This window comes from Eleutherodactylus coqui, chromosome 13 (assembly GCF_035609145.1).
Source record: "Eleutherodactylus coqui strain aEleCoq1 chromosome 13, aEleCoq1.hap1, whole genome shotgun sequence".
Classification (NCBI taxonomy): domain Eukaryota; kingdom Metazoa; phylum Chordata; class Amphibia; order Anura; family Eleutherodactylidae; genus Eleutherodactylus; species Eleutherodactylus coqui.
Genome location: NC_089849.1, coordinates 32,681,134 through 32,696,097, shown reverse-complemented (window position 1 = coordinate 32,696,097; position 14,964 = coordinate 32,681,134). Strand labels below are relative to the sequence as shown.

General features: G+C 45.7%; 1 protein-coding gene across 2 annotated transcripts; it reads left to right on the top strand.

Moving 5' to 3' along the window:
- The first annotated feature begins 1,740 nt into the window (after positions 1–1,740).
- LOC136587665 (nucleolar transcription factor 1-B-like) lies at positions 1,741–11,233 on the top strand. Of its 2 annotated transcripts, none has more exons than XM_066586385.1 (16): positions 1,741–1,887; positions 3,228–3,327; positions 3,415–3,590; positions 3,672–3,755; positions 3,873–4,028; positions 4,149–4,213; positions 4,312–4,429; positions 4,506–4,616; positions 5,676–5,806; positions 6,033–6,174; positions 6,979–7,020; positions 7,112–7,219; positions 8,502–8,549; positions 8,645–8,713; positions 8,903–8,953; positions 9,400–11,233. In XM_066586385.1, exons 2-16 carry the CDS (start codon positions 3,267–3,269, stop codon positions 9,505–9,507), a joined length of 1,470 nt encoding a protein of 489 aa, XP_066442482.1. In that variant the 5' UTR covers positions 1,741–1,887; positions 3,228–3,266; the 3' UTR covers positions 9,508–11,233. The 2 variants fall into 2 exon arrangements, with proteins under 2 accessions (XP_066442482.1, XP_066442481.1); XM_066586384.1 differs by lacking the exon at positions 1,741–1,887 and adding an exon at positions 2,232–2,363.
- Positions 11,234–14,964: the final 3,731 nt, after the last annotated feature.

Genomic DNA, 14,964 nt, shown 5'->3' with positions numbered 1-14,964 from the left:
TGCCTCCCAAAAAAAAGGCAATAAAAATGATTTAAAAAGCTGCATGTACCCCAAAATCGTACCAATAAAAACTACAGCTCGTCTTGCAAAAAACAAGCCCTCACAGAGCTCCGTCCATGGGAAAAAAAAAAAAAAAAAGTTCTGCATTCAAAGTGCTATAAAACAGATTTCCAAAAAAAATGGGTTTTTATTGCAGAAAAATTGGGGGGGGAAAAAAAAAAAAAAAGAATTAAGATATTGTTGTAATCGTACCGACCCAAAAAAAAAATGTATTGTGTCATTTATGCATGATTAACACTTTAATTAAAAAAAAAAAATCTATGGCAAAATTGATGCGTTTTCTCTCCCTGCGATCGTAAAAAAAATAAAAGTAAAAAGTTTTACAATATAGTCTATGTACCCTAAAATGGCACCAATAAAAACTACAGTTCGCCACGCAAAAAAACAAGCCCTTACACGGCCGCGTCCACGGAAAAATAAAATAGCTATGGCTTTTAGAAAAATGGAGATTAAAAAGCACCAAAAATCCGCGCCGTTTATACACCAGTTTGTATTAAAAAGCGTTGCGTCCTTCAGCCCAAAATAGGCCGTGTCCTTAAGGGGTTAAATAGCACCATTGAAAAACACAACTCGTCCCGCAAAAAAAAACAAAAAAAAAAAACAACAAGCCTTCGTACAGCAACGCTGATGGATAAATAGTAATGAAATTGAAAAGCAAAAAAAGGCCCGGTCCTTAAGGGGTTAAAAAAAAAAATTTTTTAAAAAGAATCCTGCATTTTTTTAATCAGTTTTAAATTGCGATTCAAAATCCCACCAGGAACCACGTGTGAAGGCGGCCGGAGCACCCGGCGTGTACAGCCAGCAGAGCCCCGCGGCCGGAGCACACAGCGTGTACAGCCAGCAGAGCCCCGCGGCCGGAGCACACAGCGTGTACAGCCAGCAGAGCCCCGCAGCACACAGCGCCCGGTGTGTACAGCCAGCAGAGCCCCGCGGCCGCAGCACACAGCGTGTACAGCCAGCAGAGCCCCGCGGCCGCAGCACACAGCGTGTACAGCCAGCAGAGCCCCGCGGCCGCAGCACACAGCGTGTACAGCCAGCAGAGCCCCGCGGCCGCAGCACACAGCGTGTACAGCCAGCAGAGCCCCGCGGCCGCAGCACACAGCGTGTACAGCCAGCAGAGCCCCGCGGCCGCAGCACACAGCGTGTACAGCCAGCAGAGCCCCGCGGCCGGAGCACACAGCGTGTACAGCCAGCAGAGCCCCGCGGCCGGAGCACACAGCGCCCGGTGTGTACAACCAGCAGAGCCCCGCGGCCGCAGCACACAGCGCCCGGTGTGTACAACCAGCAGAGCCCCGCGGCCGGAGCACACAGCGCCCGGTGTGTACAGCCAGCAGAGCCCCGCGGCCGCAGCACACAGCGCCCAGTCTGTACAGCCAGCAGAGCCCCGCGGCCGCAGCACACAGCGCCCGGTGTGCACAACCAGCAGAGCCCCGCGGCCGGCAGCACACAGCGCCCGGTGTGTACAGCCAGCAGAGCCCCGCGGCCGCAGCACACAGCGCCCAGTCTGTACAGCCAGCAGAGCCCCGCGGCCGCAGCACACAGCGCCCGGTGTGTACAGCCAGCAGAGCCCCGCGGCCGCAGCACACAGCGTGTACAGCCAGCAGAGCCCCGCGGCCGCAGCACACAGCACCCGGTGTGTACAACCAGCAGAGCCCCGCGGCCGCAGGTATTACCCGTACCGGGAGAGAACTCCAACTGACTCATTGATTCTTCCCCCAAGCGGCGCCGCCGATCTCTCCAGCCGAGCTGCTGAGCAGGAGCAGCCGCCAGCGGGAGCCCAGCGCAGGGTTGGCGGAGGACACACCGAACACATCGCGTGCTAGCTGGGTGAGTGGCGGCGGACCGACCGACCACGTTGTTCCCCGGGGACCATTAGCTGATTGCGGGGTGACTTATTTTTCTTTTAAACGGCTCCGCACCGGATCTGTGCCGGGGACTGCTGATGGACCAGCGCCGAGGGAGGGTGAGGAGAGATGGGAAGGAGACGGCAGGATGATGCGTCATGTACCGGGGAACAGAGGCAGGACCCCCGGGGCAGTCTGATCTCCGCTCGGGCTGGGATGAGGCAGCGGGACACAGTAACCCGAGAAGGGCGGCTGATCCCCAGTGCGAGGCGCACCGTCCCCGTTCAGCAGGCTAGAGAACCGCCCTGGCTGTGCTGTTCCGGATCCGTCTCCTCCCGGTGCGGGGCGGGTACTAAGGGGAGAGCAGGCGGAAATCACCAGCGGCCAACCCGGCGCGCCGCACACGTGCCTCCAGCGGGACACATGCTTATGGATCACTGCGTTATATCATCCAGAGAGGTGGGGGCGCACACTGTGCACCGCTGTGTAGTATTATAATCCGGGGGGAGGGGCACGGATTTATAGAACGTCGTGTAGTATTATAGTGCAGGGGCACAAATCTATAGACTACCGTGTAGCATTATAATCCGGGTGGAGGGGCACAAATATATAGATCATTGTGTAGTATTATAATCCCAGGGGGCGGGTACAAATTTATAGATCTGTGTGTAGTATTGTTTTCCCGGGGGCGGGACACACATTTATAGACCATTGTGTAGTATAATCCCGGGGGGTGGACTACAAATTGTGTAGTATTATAATTTGGGGAGGGTGACACAAATTTGAAGACCATTATGTAGTATTATAATCCAGGGAGGCCCAAATATTGAAGTGTCTGTGGCCAACCTGTATCTGCAACCAGATCCTCCAATATGTAATAACCGTGGGGTCTGGTTTATCCCGTTTGATACCATTATTCCCAGAGAGATAAGTGGTGCCACAATCTGGGAGATTCTAAGCTTTGTAAATACTATTTACATTTTATGCCTTGCTTGTTTTTGGGGAAATCAAGGCTGTCCAATGTGCCACCGATGTAGACATATGTCCTGTTCTGCTATGCCTGTTGAAGATCTCATAATATAAGATCAAGGCTATAAATTGATAGCTCTTATTCGTATGAGCTTCAGCACCATGAATGGTCCCTGAAAATCCACAGTCATTGTAAAACACAGTAACGCATACCCATTGTGTCCCTGCAGAGGGAGATGTGTCCAGAGGTGGGGGTTGATGTCTGCTCCATATCATTTGGGTTTGTATAGTGACATAGTAATGTATGTGATACGCCCATATCTCCACCCTAAGTTGGCATCTTACACCTTACAGAGTCTCCCGGACTGGTGCGAAGGATCTACCCCGTAGGGAATGAACGGAGCAGTTGACAACGAACAAACCAACACCACCATGACTGCCCCAAGTGAACAAGGTAAGAAGATTAGACTTGGCTTCTGCAGCCCAGGTCTAAAAAGACTTTCCTGCCCAACCTCATTCCATACCTTGTCTCTTGTTACAGAAACCTGGTCTCAGGAGGACATGCTCATTCTCCTGGACACCATGAAGTCCATAATTCCCAACCAGGATAGTTTTACGTTCAGAACCACAGAGTCTCACATGGACTGGAATAAACTGGCCTTCAAGAATTTTACAGGACCCATGTGTCGTCAAAAGTGGATCAAGATCTCGCATGAGGTGAGATTTGGTGCCAGCGTACGTGGTGCCACCTGGTTGATGAAACTATAAGCAAGCGACGCTAAACCTGTGTTCCTTTAGGTCAGAAAGTTCCGGACTCTCACAGAAATTGTTCATGATGTAGAAGAACATGTGAAGAATCCATATAAAGGAAAGAAACTGAAGGTCAGTAGTGATGTGGTCATCAAACATCAGCCTGATGGTGACTTGCTCAAAGTTCAAGCTTTTGCCCTGTGTTCCAAGGCAGTCATAATAACCAGCTTGTTCTATTTTTCTTTTCAGAAACATCCAGAATTTCCCAAGAAGCCCCTCTCAACCTATTTCCGCTTCTATAAGGAGAAGAGGGCCAAATACGCTAAACTACATCCAGAGATGAGCAACCTGGACCTAACCAAGATCCTGTCCAAAAAGTATAAGGAGTTACCAGATAAGAAGAAGGTATGTTGAGGTTTCCGGATTAGTGTATAGGTGTTGGGGTTGAGCAGACAGGATGGATAAAGAATAACAGTGATGGATTTGGTTCTGTGTCATTTGACCCATTATGTGCATCTTACCCAGATGAAATACATTCAAGACTTCCAGGATGAGAAGCAAGAATTTGAGAAAAACCTGGCAAAATTCAGGTGGGTCATGTGGTGAATGTTACCATAGTTACGAATGGACCATAGTTACAATTTTTCACAATCAGTCGCTTGTATTTGATCTTCAAAAATGTTCACAGAGAGGAGCATCCGGACCTCATGGCTACAAAGAAATCTGACGCCCCCGAGAAACCCAAGACAGCCCAACAATTGTGGTACAATCACCAGAGGAAAATCTACCTTAAAAGTAATCCTGGCGTAAGTACAAGAGCTTTCATGGTTGGTGGTCATCTTGGGTGGAATGAGTAGGTCAGCCACTTTGTTTCTGTTTTAGGCCAGTATGAAGGATGTAAGGGATGCCCTTGGAAACCAGTGGTCCCAGCTGTCGGATAAGAAACGTCTCAAATGGATCCATAAAGCACTGGAACAAAGCAAGCTATATGAGGTGATGGATGCATGAAGTAGCGCGGTTGGCTCGGTGTTCTGATGACTTTGAAGCAGAAATTGTTACCCCGTCAGGAAGAGGCGGTTACCAAATGCTTATATGGTGTTATTACCCTTTTTTTTTCTTCAGCTACAAATTATTTTTTTTTTTGCTGCATTTTCTTGCTTTTTCTCTTTTTTTGTGACATTTAGGGCTATCTCTTTTTTTTATTTTTATACCTTTTTTGTAAAAAAAATAAAAATTGTCGGCCACTGCAAAATGGGAGATCTTGACCTCTTTGGACATCAATTCTGTCTGATAAGTGTGTCTCGGCTGTAAATATTTGTAGAATTGCAACTATGGTGAGTTGGAATCGGTTTGTAAATGGTCAAAAGATTTTATGGCTGCCTTCAACACTATCTGAAACTAGTTTAATGCTTTTATACATCCAATCATCAAATTCATTTAGTTTATTGACCTCTGGTAGACGCTATTGTCAGGAGGTGGAATGTGAAGTGCATTGAGAAGGCTTTGCAGCTGATTCTTGACCGTAGTCAGTCCCAGCCACACATTCCGCCGCGTGCCAGCGCCATCTTGCAATTCATGGTCGCCAGCCTTCCGCACGCTGCACTGTTCTTTGAGATGGGTCATGGTGTTTATGGGCATCAGAGTTCCCTCTATGACCTGAAGCTCCTCAGAGTCTTTCCACTGCATGGTACCCTGAGTGCAGGATTGTAGTTATTTAAAGAGCTAGTCAGTATGTTCAATTGCACACAATTTCGATATCACATAATAATGTGTCCCAAAGTTCTAGCCTTAAGTAAGCTGGTTGTGCAAACTTAGAAAAACATGTCTGCTTCCCTCCAGAAACAGCTCCGTGTTTGCTCATGGTTGTGTTTGGTATTGCAGCACTGAAGTGAATGGGACTGAGTTTCGATATCCTATACAGCCTGTGGAGCTGTGTGGGGTTGTTTCTGTAAGAAAGCAGCCATGTTTTTCTGGTTCTGTGATGAAGATGAATTGGCTTGGCATCACCTCGGTCATGAGACAGACTTGATGACCATGTTTGAACCCCAACAGAACGTGATGCGAGAATACATCCAGAAACACCCAGAAATGAATCTTGAAGAGGTAATCACCCGTTCCACCCTTACCAAGGCCGAACGCCAGCTCAAAGATAAGGTTGATGGACGGCCACCAAAACCGGCTCCGTAAGTTGTGCTTCACCTTGTCGTAAGTTGTGCTTCACCTTGTTCAGATGCCTTGAACCGCGGGATGTACTTATGTTCTGGAATTGCTGCACTACCAAACACCACCTATGATCAAGAGTGCTTTAGACGGAATGGTTGGAACTATGTCTGGAAATGGAGACGTTGCATATGGTGTAAAACAGTTCTGCCAGAATGTCGTCTAACTTGACGGTGTTTGTACCCTCAGAAACCGCTTCTCCATGTACTATGCGGAACTAATGGCCAACATGAAGGACATCCCCAGCACAGAGCGCATGGTCCTCTGCAGTCAGCGGTGGAGGTTACTGTCCCAGAAGGAAAAAGAGGCTTATCACGAGAAGTGTGAACAGGTACTGTAACCACAATATCTGTAGTCCATCGAGATGAGATCTGCTTTATTGAGGGACCTTCTCTACTAACTCTGATGTACTAAGAGGGAGCTTAACCCATTAATATAATGAAAAAAGTTTGGTACCGTGTCAGCCAGTAGAGCAAAATGTGATTGTTGCCAGCAAGAGAAACTTAAGTAATCTCTAACCCATTAATGGCGCGGCCCTTTTTTGCGGGACACATTGTATTTTTCAATGTTAGTATTGAAGGTGCCAAAAAATGTACTGAAAAACTTATAAAAAATTGTAAGTGGAGTGAAATGAAAAAACGAAATTCCGCAATCTTTCGGTTTCGTCTTCTTTTGTCGGCACACAAATTGCAACAAAAGTGATATGAAAACTTTATTCTATGGTTCAGTACTTACCAAACTTATAGAATTTTTTCTTCTGTACTACTTGTATTTTTTTTTCAAAGATATTTCATTTTTTTCCAATCAAAAACCCTTTCTGCCTTCTCCTCGGGGGTCCTCGATGAGGACCAGTTTAGGAGTGCATCTGCACCCGATGTGCCTGACGATCGGGTGCAGATCCACTCCTGCACTGCAGTGTCAGGCCTGCCCCAACATCGGAGCTGTGGAGGGAAATTATGATGTCAGGGCAGGCCCGACATTGGACTGGAAAGGGTTAATACACACCCCGACGCTGCAGGACGTAAATGTATGTTCTATAGCGTTAAGGGGTTATAGGTGCACATAACCTATAATTGCAGAGTATGGAGATTGTGGTGGATACCTTTATGATAAAAATTTTCTTTAATCTTTGCAGAAAAAACAGGAATATGAAGTGGAGTTATTGCGTTTCCTTCATGTGAGTCTTGTACTAGTGATGTTGGACATAGAAAAGGAAGGACACCCACAAGGAGCAAGTTGCTGATCTCTTTTTTGTTTTACTTAACTAGAACCTCCCAGCAGAGGAACAGGTGAGGGTTCTCACAGAAGGAACGGTGATGAGTGTCAATAAGAAAGGTACCCAAGCATCGAAGGTCTCTGCTCAGGATGTTACAAAGGTGGGTGGTCTTTGATCTCTTCTGCCCTCGCCATTTCCGGCTCTTTCTTAATTTTTGTCATGTCCACTAACTCTCTGGGTTCATAATGTCATATATAATTTTCTGTCCTCGGCAGGCAAAGAGCAAACCTCGTCAGGGAGATAGGAGGAATGCTGAGAACCTGATTTATGGGCCTGGAGGTTCCGAAAACATAGCTGTTACATAGGTTGTGTGTGGTATTGCAGCTCTTCTCCATTCACTTAAATTGTTCTGAGCCACAATACCAGACACAACCTTTGAACAGAGGTGGCACTGTTTATGAAAGAAAGTGTCCATGTTTTTGGTTGTTCATTCTCATTTTTTCATCCCCGCATTCGAAGATCTATAACTTTTATTTTTCCGTCAATAAAGCCATATGAGGGCTTGTTCTTTGCAGTGGAGAATTTAATTTACCATATAATGTATAGAAAAAAAACTTGCGGTGCGGCAAAATGGCAGAAAAACACAATTGTACCATTTTTTGTGTGGGTCTTTTACAACGTTTACTGTGCTGTAAAAATGGGTTAGTTTTTTTAAAAATTTTACTAATTTTAGAAAATCTAAAGTTAAAAATGCTTTTTTTTTTATCTCCTTATTTTTGACCCCAGATAAAAATGTTTTCCTTTAGTGGAGCTGTGTAAGGGCTAGTTTTTTTTGCAGACAGGCGGTAGTTGCCCCTTCAAGCCAGCTGCTTAGATGCTGCGTTCAGTATTAACTGCAGCATATAAAGAGTACCTGCACTTTCACTTTGAAGCGCTCCTGCTCCATCAGCCGTTTCTGGCTCCTCAGCAGCTGAAGATGGCCCCATATATCGCTATATGTAGAAGGAGGCGAAAACTACTGATGGAACAGTAGCGCTCCAAAGTGAAAGCGCAGTTATATCCCTGTGATTGGAGATAGTTCTGGCCACGGCCGTTGCTGTCAAATGGCCACCGGGTACAAAGCAAGGTCAGCTCCCGAGCACACTTCATACACCCCCTTGCGACCCATGATGGATATATTCCTTAAAGGTCGTGTGAGGGGTTAAAGCTTATATGTCTGTATTATGTATCAACACTTAGTTCTCTCTAAGAGGGAAAACAAAGTGATATGAGATCCTCTCCAGCCGCACCAACATCTGCAAAGGTAGGGCTACTTAGAGATGTCATGTGCCTATGTAGTTCTCCATTGCTAGCACTGTGCCAGTTTTTTGGTTGGTGCCTTCTTCTGCATGTCCTCCTGGTTGTGGGTCAAGGAATACATTTTCTTCTATTTTGACTCCTAGGGTTTATCATCTCAGGATCGGGCAGACAACAGAGAGCAGAACACCAATGTAAGTTTTACAGTATTGAACTAGTTGGGTCTTGCTTTGTCTTGTGAATGACTGGTTGGACCATAAATGATGATTGCATTTGTTTTGCCTTACAGAAACGCAAGAGTACAACGAAACTCAAAGCACCCAGTCCAAAATCTAAGACAACAGCTCAGGCCAAATCCGTAAGTGATCATCATGGTGGTGTACAAACTTCTGCATAGGAAGATGATTTGAGTGGATTTTGAGATCTTAGAATGCTTAGATCTCTCATGACGGGACCTATAGGCCTTTGACCAAGTCTAGGATAAAAGTATGCTTATGGAAAGCCTGTAACCCGTATAACAGAGCTATTCTTCATCCTTTTCTTACAGAATGAGTATGATGACGATGATGACGACGACGACAGTGAGGATGGAGAAGAGGTGAGCCATCCATACATGGGTTGTATAAGGATTCGTTTCTACCGTTGAGCGAACATGCTCGTTACAGTATTAGCATACTTGATGGTGCCCGTTACTCGAGCGAGTACCACGCCGTGTACGACCCCTCCCAGCACTAGCACTTCCTGCTGTGACATGCCAGCATGCGCACGTCCACAGCAGTATGTGGCTGGCTGAGGGGGGTGGAGGAGAGAGAGAGAAAAAAGAAAAACCTCGGCACCTGGGGGGGGGGGGGGGTCCAATACAGAAATGTTCGAGTCTCCTATTGTCTTCATTGGGGTTCTTTACTCGAATACAGCTCTCGAATATTACGAAAAGCTCGACTCGAATAACGCAGACCCGAGCATTTTGGTACTCGCTCATCTTTAGTAGTTTCCATGCACAGCCAACCTATTTCTCTTTCTAACCCTTATATTGATTTTCCACAGAATGAAGATGAGAATAAAGATGACAACGAAGAGGAGGAGGAGGAGGATGATGATTCTGGATCCAGTTCTTCATCTTCATCTTCCACAGACTCGTCAGATTCTGACTAACTGAAGAGGAACTGCAACCTGTGAAGAAGGGGGTGTTAAAGAGAACCTGTCTGGTCCCTAATAGTCTCCGGACTGCAAGCACTACAGTATAATGATGGACACGCTGATTTTAGTGGTCTGTCACTTAAACTGATCAGTTTAGCTGTTTTGGAAAAGTTACACTAGAAAGTGTGCCGCATAGGTGAAGCGGAGTCTGATGTGGCTCATTAATATTCACTGATCTGTACCCCAATTTCTTGGTGAAAACAAACAGACTCCCACCCAAAATGAAGAACAAGAAAAGAAAGAAAGAAATGACGGGGAAAAGTCAAACTAAAAAAATGACACACTGAAATAGGCAGGATAAAATAAGTCTAAGAAAAAAAAATACTCCCTTAGGCCGGCCTCAGACGTGCGTTTTTTCGCGTGACGGATGCGCATCCGCAAATCGCGTGACCGGTGCGCGCAAATCGCCCGAAAATCTGCTCCTAGCCGCGTTTCATTAGAAACGGGCCGGAGCTGTCCAGCGCATTGCATTCAATGGAGACGGCAATAGAGCCGGCTCCATTTAAAGCAATGCGCTGTGGGCGAGCCCGGGATGAATTGTCGGGAAGGGCTTAAATATATAAGCCCTTCCCTGCAATTCATCCTAAAATGTGTAAAAATAAAAAATATATATGTACTCGCCTTCTCCCGGCAGCCGACATTGTGTTCTATGATGCCTTATTGATATGGCTGAGTAACAAAATATTCACACTTCCTGTTGACTGACAGAACTCTGTATACACAGTAATACTGGAAGACCTGTCAATTGGCGAGAAAAGCGGTGAATGTTGAACCGCACCGGACTCGGCCCCGTCCGCTCTGCCTACTTTCAAACATACCTTTTCCCAAACCGCTAAAGCGATCAGTGTATGATGGAGCGCTGAATTCAGCATGCCACTAGGCTGTAGTACCCGCAGCCCAGGGACAATTGGGGATCTGGCAGGCTCTTTTTAAGAAGGAAGAGCTGACATGAGTATAGGGGACAGGTGCCCTTAAAATAAGTCAAATAAAACTTTCCAATTTTTGAGGAAACTGACTCCAGGGAAACACAAAGTGAAGGTAGCCATTTTAAGCGCTATTGGTGAAGCTCTTCTGCGTCACATTGATGGGGCTGCATTGTATTTGGTTAGGTTTATAAATGGCTGCTTTCTCTGTGCATGGGGTAAAAACTTTTTCGGGGCTCTATTGGGCTCATAGGGCAACTTGTTAGTCACAGCTTGACAAAGACCCTCATTGGGTCGAAACATTTCACTTTTCTTGTGCCTATTTTAGGGTGTTGTTGTGGAGTTCGACTTTTCCCCGTCATTTATTTCTTCCTTTTTTAATTTCTTATTCATTTTTTTGTGGGAGTCTGTTTGTTTTTAAGAAAAATAAAAGCCCTATGAGTACCTTCTTTGTAAATATTTTTTTTCGTTGAGGCGTTTTTGTTTTTTAGATTCTTTCCATGCGGGATGAGCACATGTTGAGAGGCAAAACATTTTAGTGCATTTTTAGCACTATACAAACAAAATGGGATGTCGAGGTGCGTTGCAGAAAACGAAATGAAAAAAAAAAATTAAAACGGAAAGCGAGACCTTTTTTCCTATATGGATAATGTTTAAAACACAGATGCTTTTTTGTAGGTTAAATTAAAAATGAAAAAAAATTGTGTTTTGTAACAGATTTTTTTTTTAGTGGACAGTTTGAAAGAAATCACATGCGTTTGGGGGGGGGGGGGGGGGGGAGTTTTCTGTTAAAGGAGATGTCCCGCGCCGAAACGGGTTTTTTTTTTTTTTAAACCCCCCCCCCCGTTCGGCGCGAGACAACCCCGATGCAGGGGTTAAAAAAACAAACAGCACAGCGCTTACCTGAATCCCGGCGGTCCGGCGTCTTCATACTCACCTGCTGAAGATGGCCGCCGGGATCCTCTGTCTTCATGGACCGCAGGGCTTCTGTGCGGTCCATTGCCGATTCCAGCCTCCTGATTGGCTGGAATCGGCACGTGACGGGGCGGAGCTACACGGAGCCCCATAGAGAAGAGGAGAAGACCCGGACTGCGCAAGCGCGGCTAATTTGGCCATCGGAGGGCGAAAATTAGTCGGCACCATGGAGACGAGGACGCCAGCAACGGAGCAGGTAAGTATAAAACTTTTTATAACTTCTGTATGGCTCATAATTAATGCACAATGTACATTACAAAGTGCATTATTATGGCCATACAGAAGTGTATAGACCCACTTGCTGCCTCGGGACATCTCCTTTAAGTATTCTGGAAAGAATAAAACTAAAATTTAGTGATTGTGTGTTTTTACTTCTAGACTTCTGTTGTGTTTTATACGCTCTCTTAACGTGTTGCAATCATCCTGCTGCTAGAGACCTACAGATTGCAGCAATGTATGGCTTCTGTAATTGTCTTTTTCCCATACAGAATAGCATATAAACCTCCAGAAATGGTCAGTTTGTCTTAGGGGCCCTTTTAAATGCCTTAAAGGTGTAATCACAAAATCTTAGATTTTCCCTTATCCACATGATACGATCTCCAATTCTGAGAAAGGAGTTTGTGTCTTTCGTTCTCCTAACTGTTTGCTTATAGAACCCCTCATAGTGAGGAGGAGATTGGAGTGGTTGTGGCAGCATATCTTCACATGGAACAATACGTACAAAGAAGCACCCAAAAGCGAACAACCACAAGAGGTGCAAGCGCTAGGACCGTGTCCAAAATGTTAGCGACTCCAGCAGCCCAGAAGAAACAAAAACAGACCACAAGTAAACAAGCTGACCACCATGCAGTAGAGGAGCAGACCCCAAACCTTCCCCAAGATCTAGATATAAACCAAATTGTAGCAGAAGTGGCAGCCTGACAGGCAAAAATAACTAGAACAAGCCCTGAAAGCCTCTTTCACTCAAATCTTTGCTGAACCAGTTCTTCTGCTCATTTAGAGGTGACTGCTGGAGTAATCAATGCAACAGCAGCAGAGAGAGACAGAAAAATCTAAGACAAACTGCGGGAACAATCTATCAATACCGAGAGCATGGCAAACAAAATCGATGACCCAGTGAACAGGTCAAGGCACAACAATCTGAGACTAGTGGGTCTGCCTGAATCAATCCACCATGAGGATTTCTTCCAAGTCTGCGAAAAATAACTCCCAGAGGCACTGGGCCTTGGATACTGCTGGAGAATAGAACGGGGCCAATGTGTAGGCCCGGAACCACCAACTGCCAGAAGGGCCCCAAAAGGAAAGACCACGCCACATATACATGCGCTTCTTAGACTTCAACGACAAAACAGCTCCGATAAGGGCATTTAGAACCAGAAGCCATCCAATCTATCTCAGAAACCAAGCAATATTGCTGTTTGAAGATTTCTAGGCAAGAGTGGAAAAAAATCAAAAGGTGTGCTTTCAACAAAGTCTGCACTGCACAGAAAGAGAATCTGCTTCCAGCTACAGTACCCCGCAACCCTCAAAGTATTCAAGGAGGACAGTACCTACAGAATCTTCAAAATGCCCAAAGCAGCAAAGATGGCCTGGGGGAAAACCACGATGAGCCGAAGTGACCCTTCACCGTGAACAACGTGAAGGAGTGACCACCAAGCGGACCAACAAACCCACCAGGTGCGACAAGCCAAACCTCAAAGACAACAGCAAGCATCACCTTCACCCCCAGCATGCCAGGTCCAGCCCACCAGCTTACCTCCGCCCAAGAAGCCTAGGACCCAGTGAATATACACACAAACCCACATGATTAGAGCAGGGGGAAAAAGGGACACGTAACAAGGACTGCTTAAGCTTTTTGGGAAAGAATACTAAGTATCTGCCAAGACACGGGTGAGTGGGAAATGTCATTATCTTTGCCACATTGGCCGGGGTAGACGCAGCTCCCCCATGCTAGAGGGGGGAGGGGAAAAAAAGGAGAAGCCAAACACATTAGAATAGAATTTCTTGTAGAGTTATACACTACCGTTCAAAAGTTTGGGGTCACATTGAAATGTCCTTATTTTTGAAGGAAAAGCACTGTACTTTTCAATGAAGATAACTTTAAACTAGTCCTAATTTTAAACAAATGCACTCTATACATTGCTAATCTGGTAAATGACTATTCTAGCTGCAAATGTCTGGTTTTTTGTGCAATATCTACAAAGGTGTATAGAGGCCCATTTCCAGCAACTATCACTCCAGTGTTCTAATGGTACAATGTGTTTGCTCATTGGCTCAGAAGGCTAATTGATGATTAGAAAACCCTTGTGCAATCATGTTCACACATCTGAAAACAGTCTAGCTCGTTACAGAAGCTACAAAACTGACCTTCCTGTGAGCAGATTGAGTTTCTGGAGCATCACATTTGTGGGGTCAATTAAACGCTCAAAATGGCCAGAAAAAGAGAACTTTCATCTGAAACTCGACAGTCTATTCTTGTTCTTAGAAATGAAGGCTATTCCATGCGAGAAATTGCTAAGAAATTGAAGATTTCCTACAACGGTGTGTACTACTCCCTTCAGAGGACAGCACAAACAGGCTCTAACCAGAGTAGAAAAAGAAGTGGGAGGCCGCGTTGCACAACTAAGCAAGAAGATAAGCACATTAGAGTCTCTAGTTTGAGAAACAGACGCCTCACAGGTACCCAACTGGCATCTTCATTAAATAGTACCCGCAAAACACCAGTGTCAACATCTACAGTGAAGAGGCGGCTGCGGGATTTTGGGCTTCAGGGCAGAGTGGCAAAGAAAAAGCCATATCTGAGACTGGCCAATAAAAGAAAAAGATTAAGATGGGCAAAAGAACACAGACATTGGACAGAGGAAGACTGGAAAAAAGTGTTGTGGACGGATGAATCCAAGTTTGAGGTGTTTGGATCACAAAGAAGAACGTTTGTGAGACGCAGAACAAATGAAAAGATGCTGGAAGAATGCCTGACGCCATCTGTTAAGCATGGTGGAGGTAATGTGATGGTCTGGGGTTGCTTTGGTGCTGGTAAGGTGGGAGATTTGTACAGGGTAAAAGGGATTCTGAATAAGGAAGGCTATCACTCCATTTTGCAACGCCATGCCATACCCAGTGGACAGCGCTTGATTGGAACCAATTTCATCCGACAACAGGACAATGACCCTAAACACACCTCCAAATTGTGCAAGAACTATTTACAGCAGAAGCAGGCAGCTGGTATTCTATCGGTAATGGAGTGGCCAGCGCAGTCACCAGATCTGAACCCCATTGAGCTGTTGTGGGAGCAGCTTGACCGTATAGTACGTCAGAAGTGCCCATCCAACCAATCCAACTTGTGGGAGATGCTTCTAGAAGCGTGGGGTGCAATTTCTCAAGCTTACCTCAACAAATTAACAGCTAGAATGTCAAAGGTGTGCAATGCTGTAATTGCTGCAAAAGGAGGATTCTTTGACGAAAGCAAAGTTTGATGTAAAAACAATGTTATTTCAAATACAAATCATTATTTCTA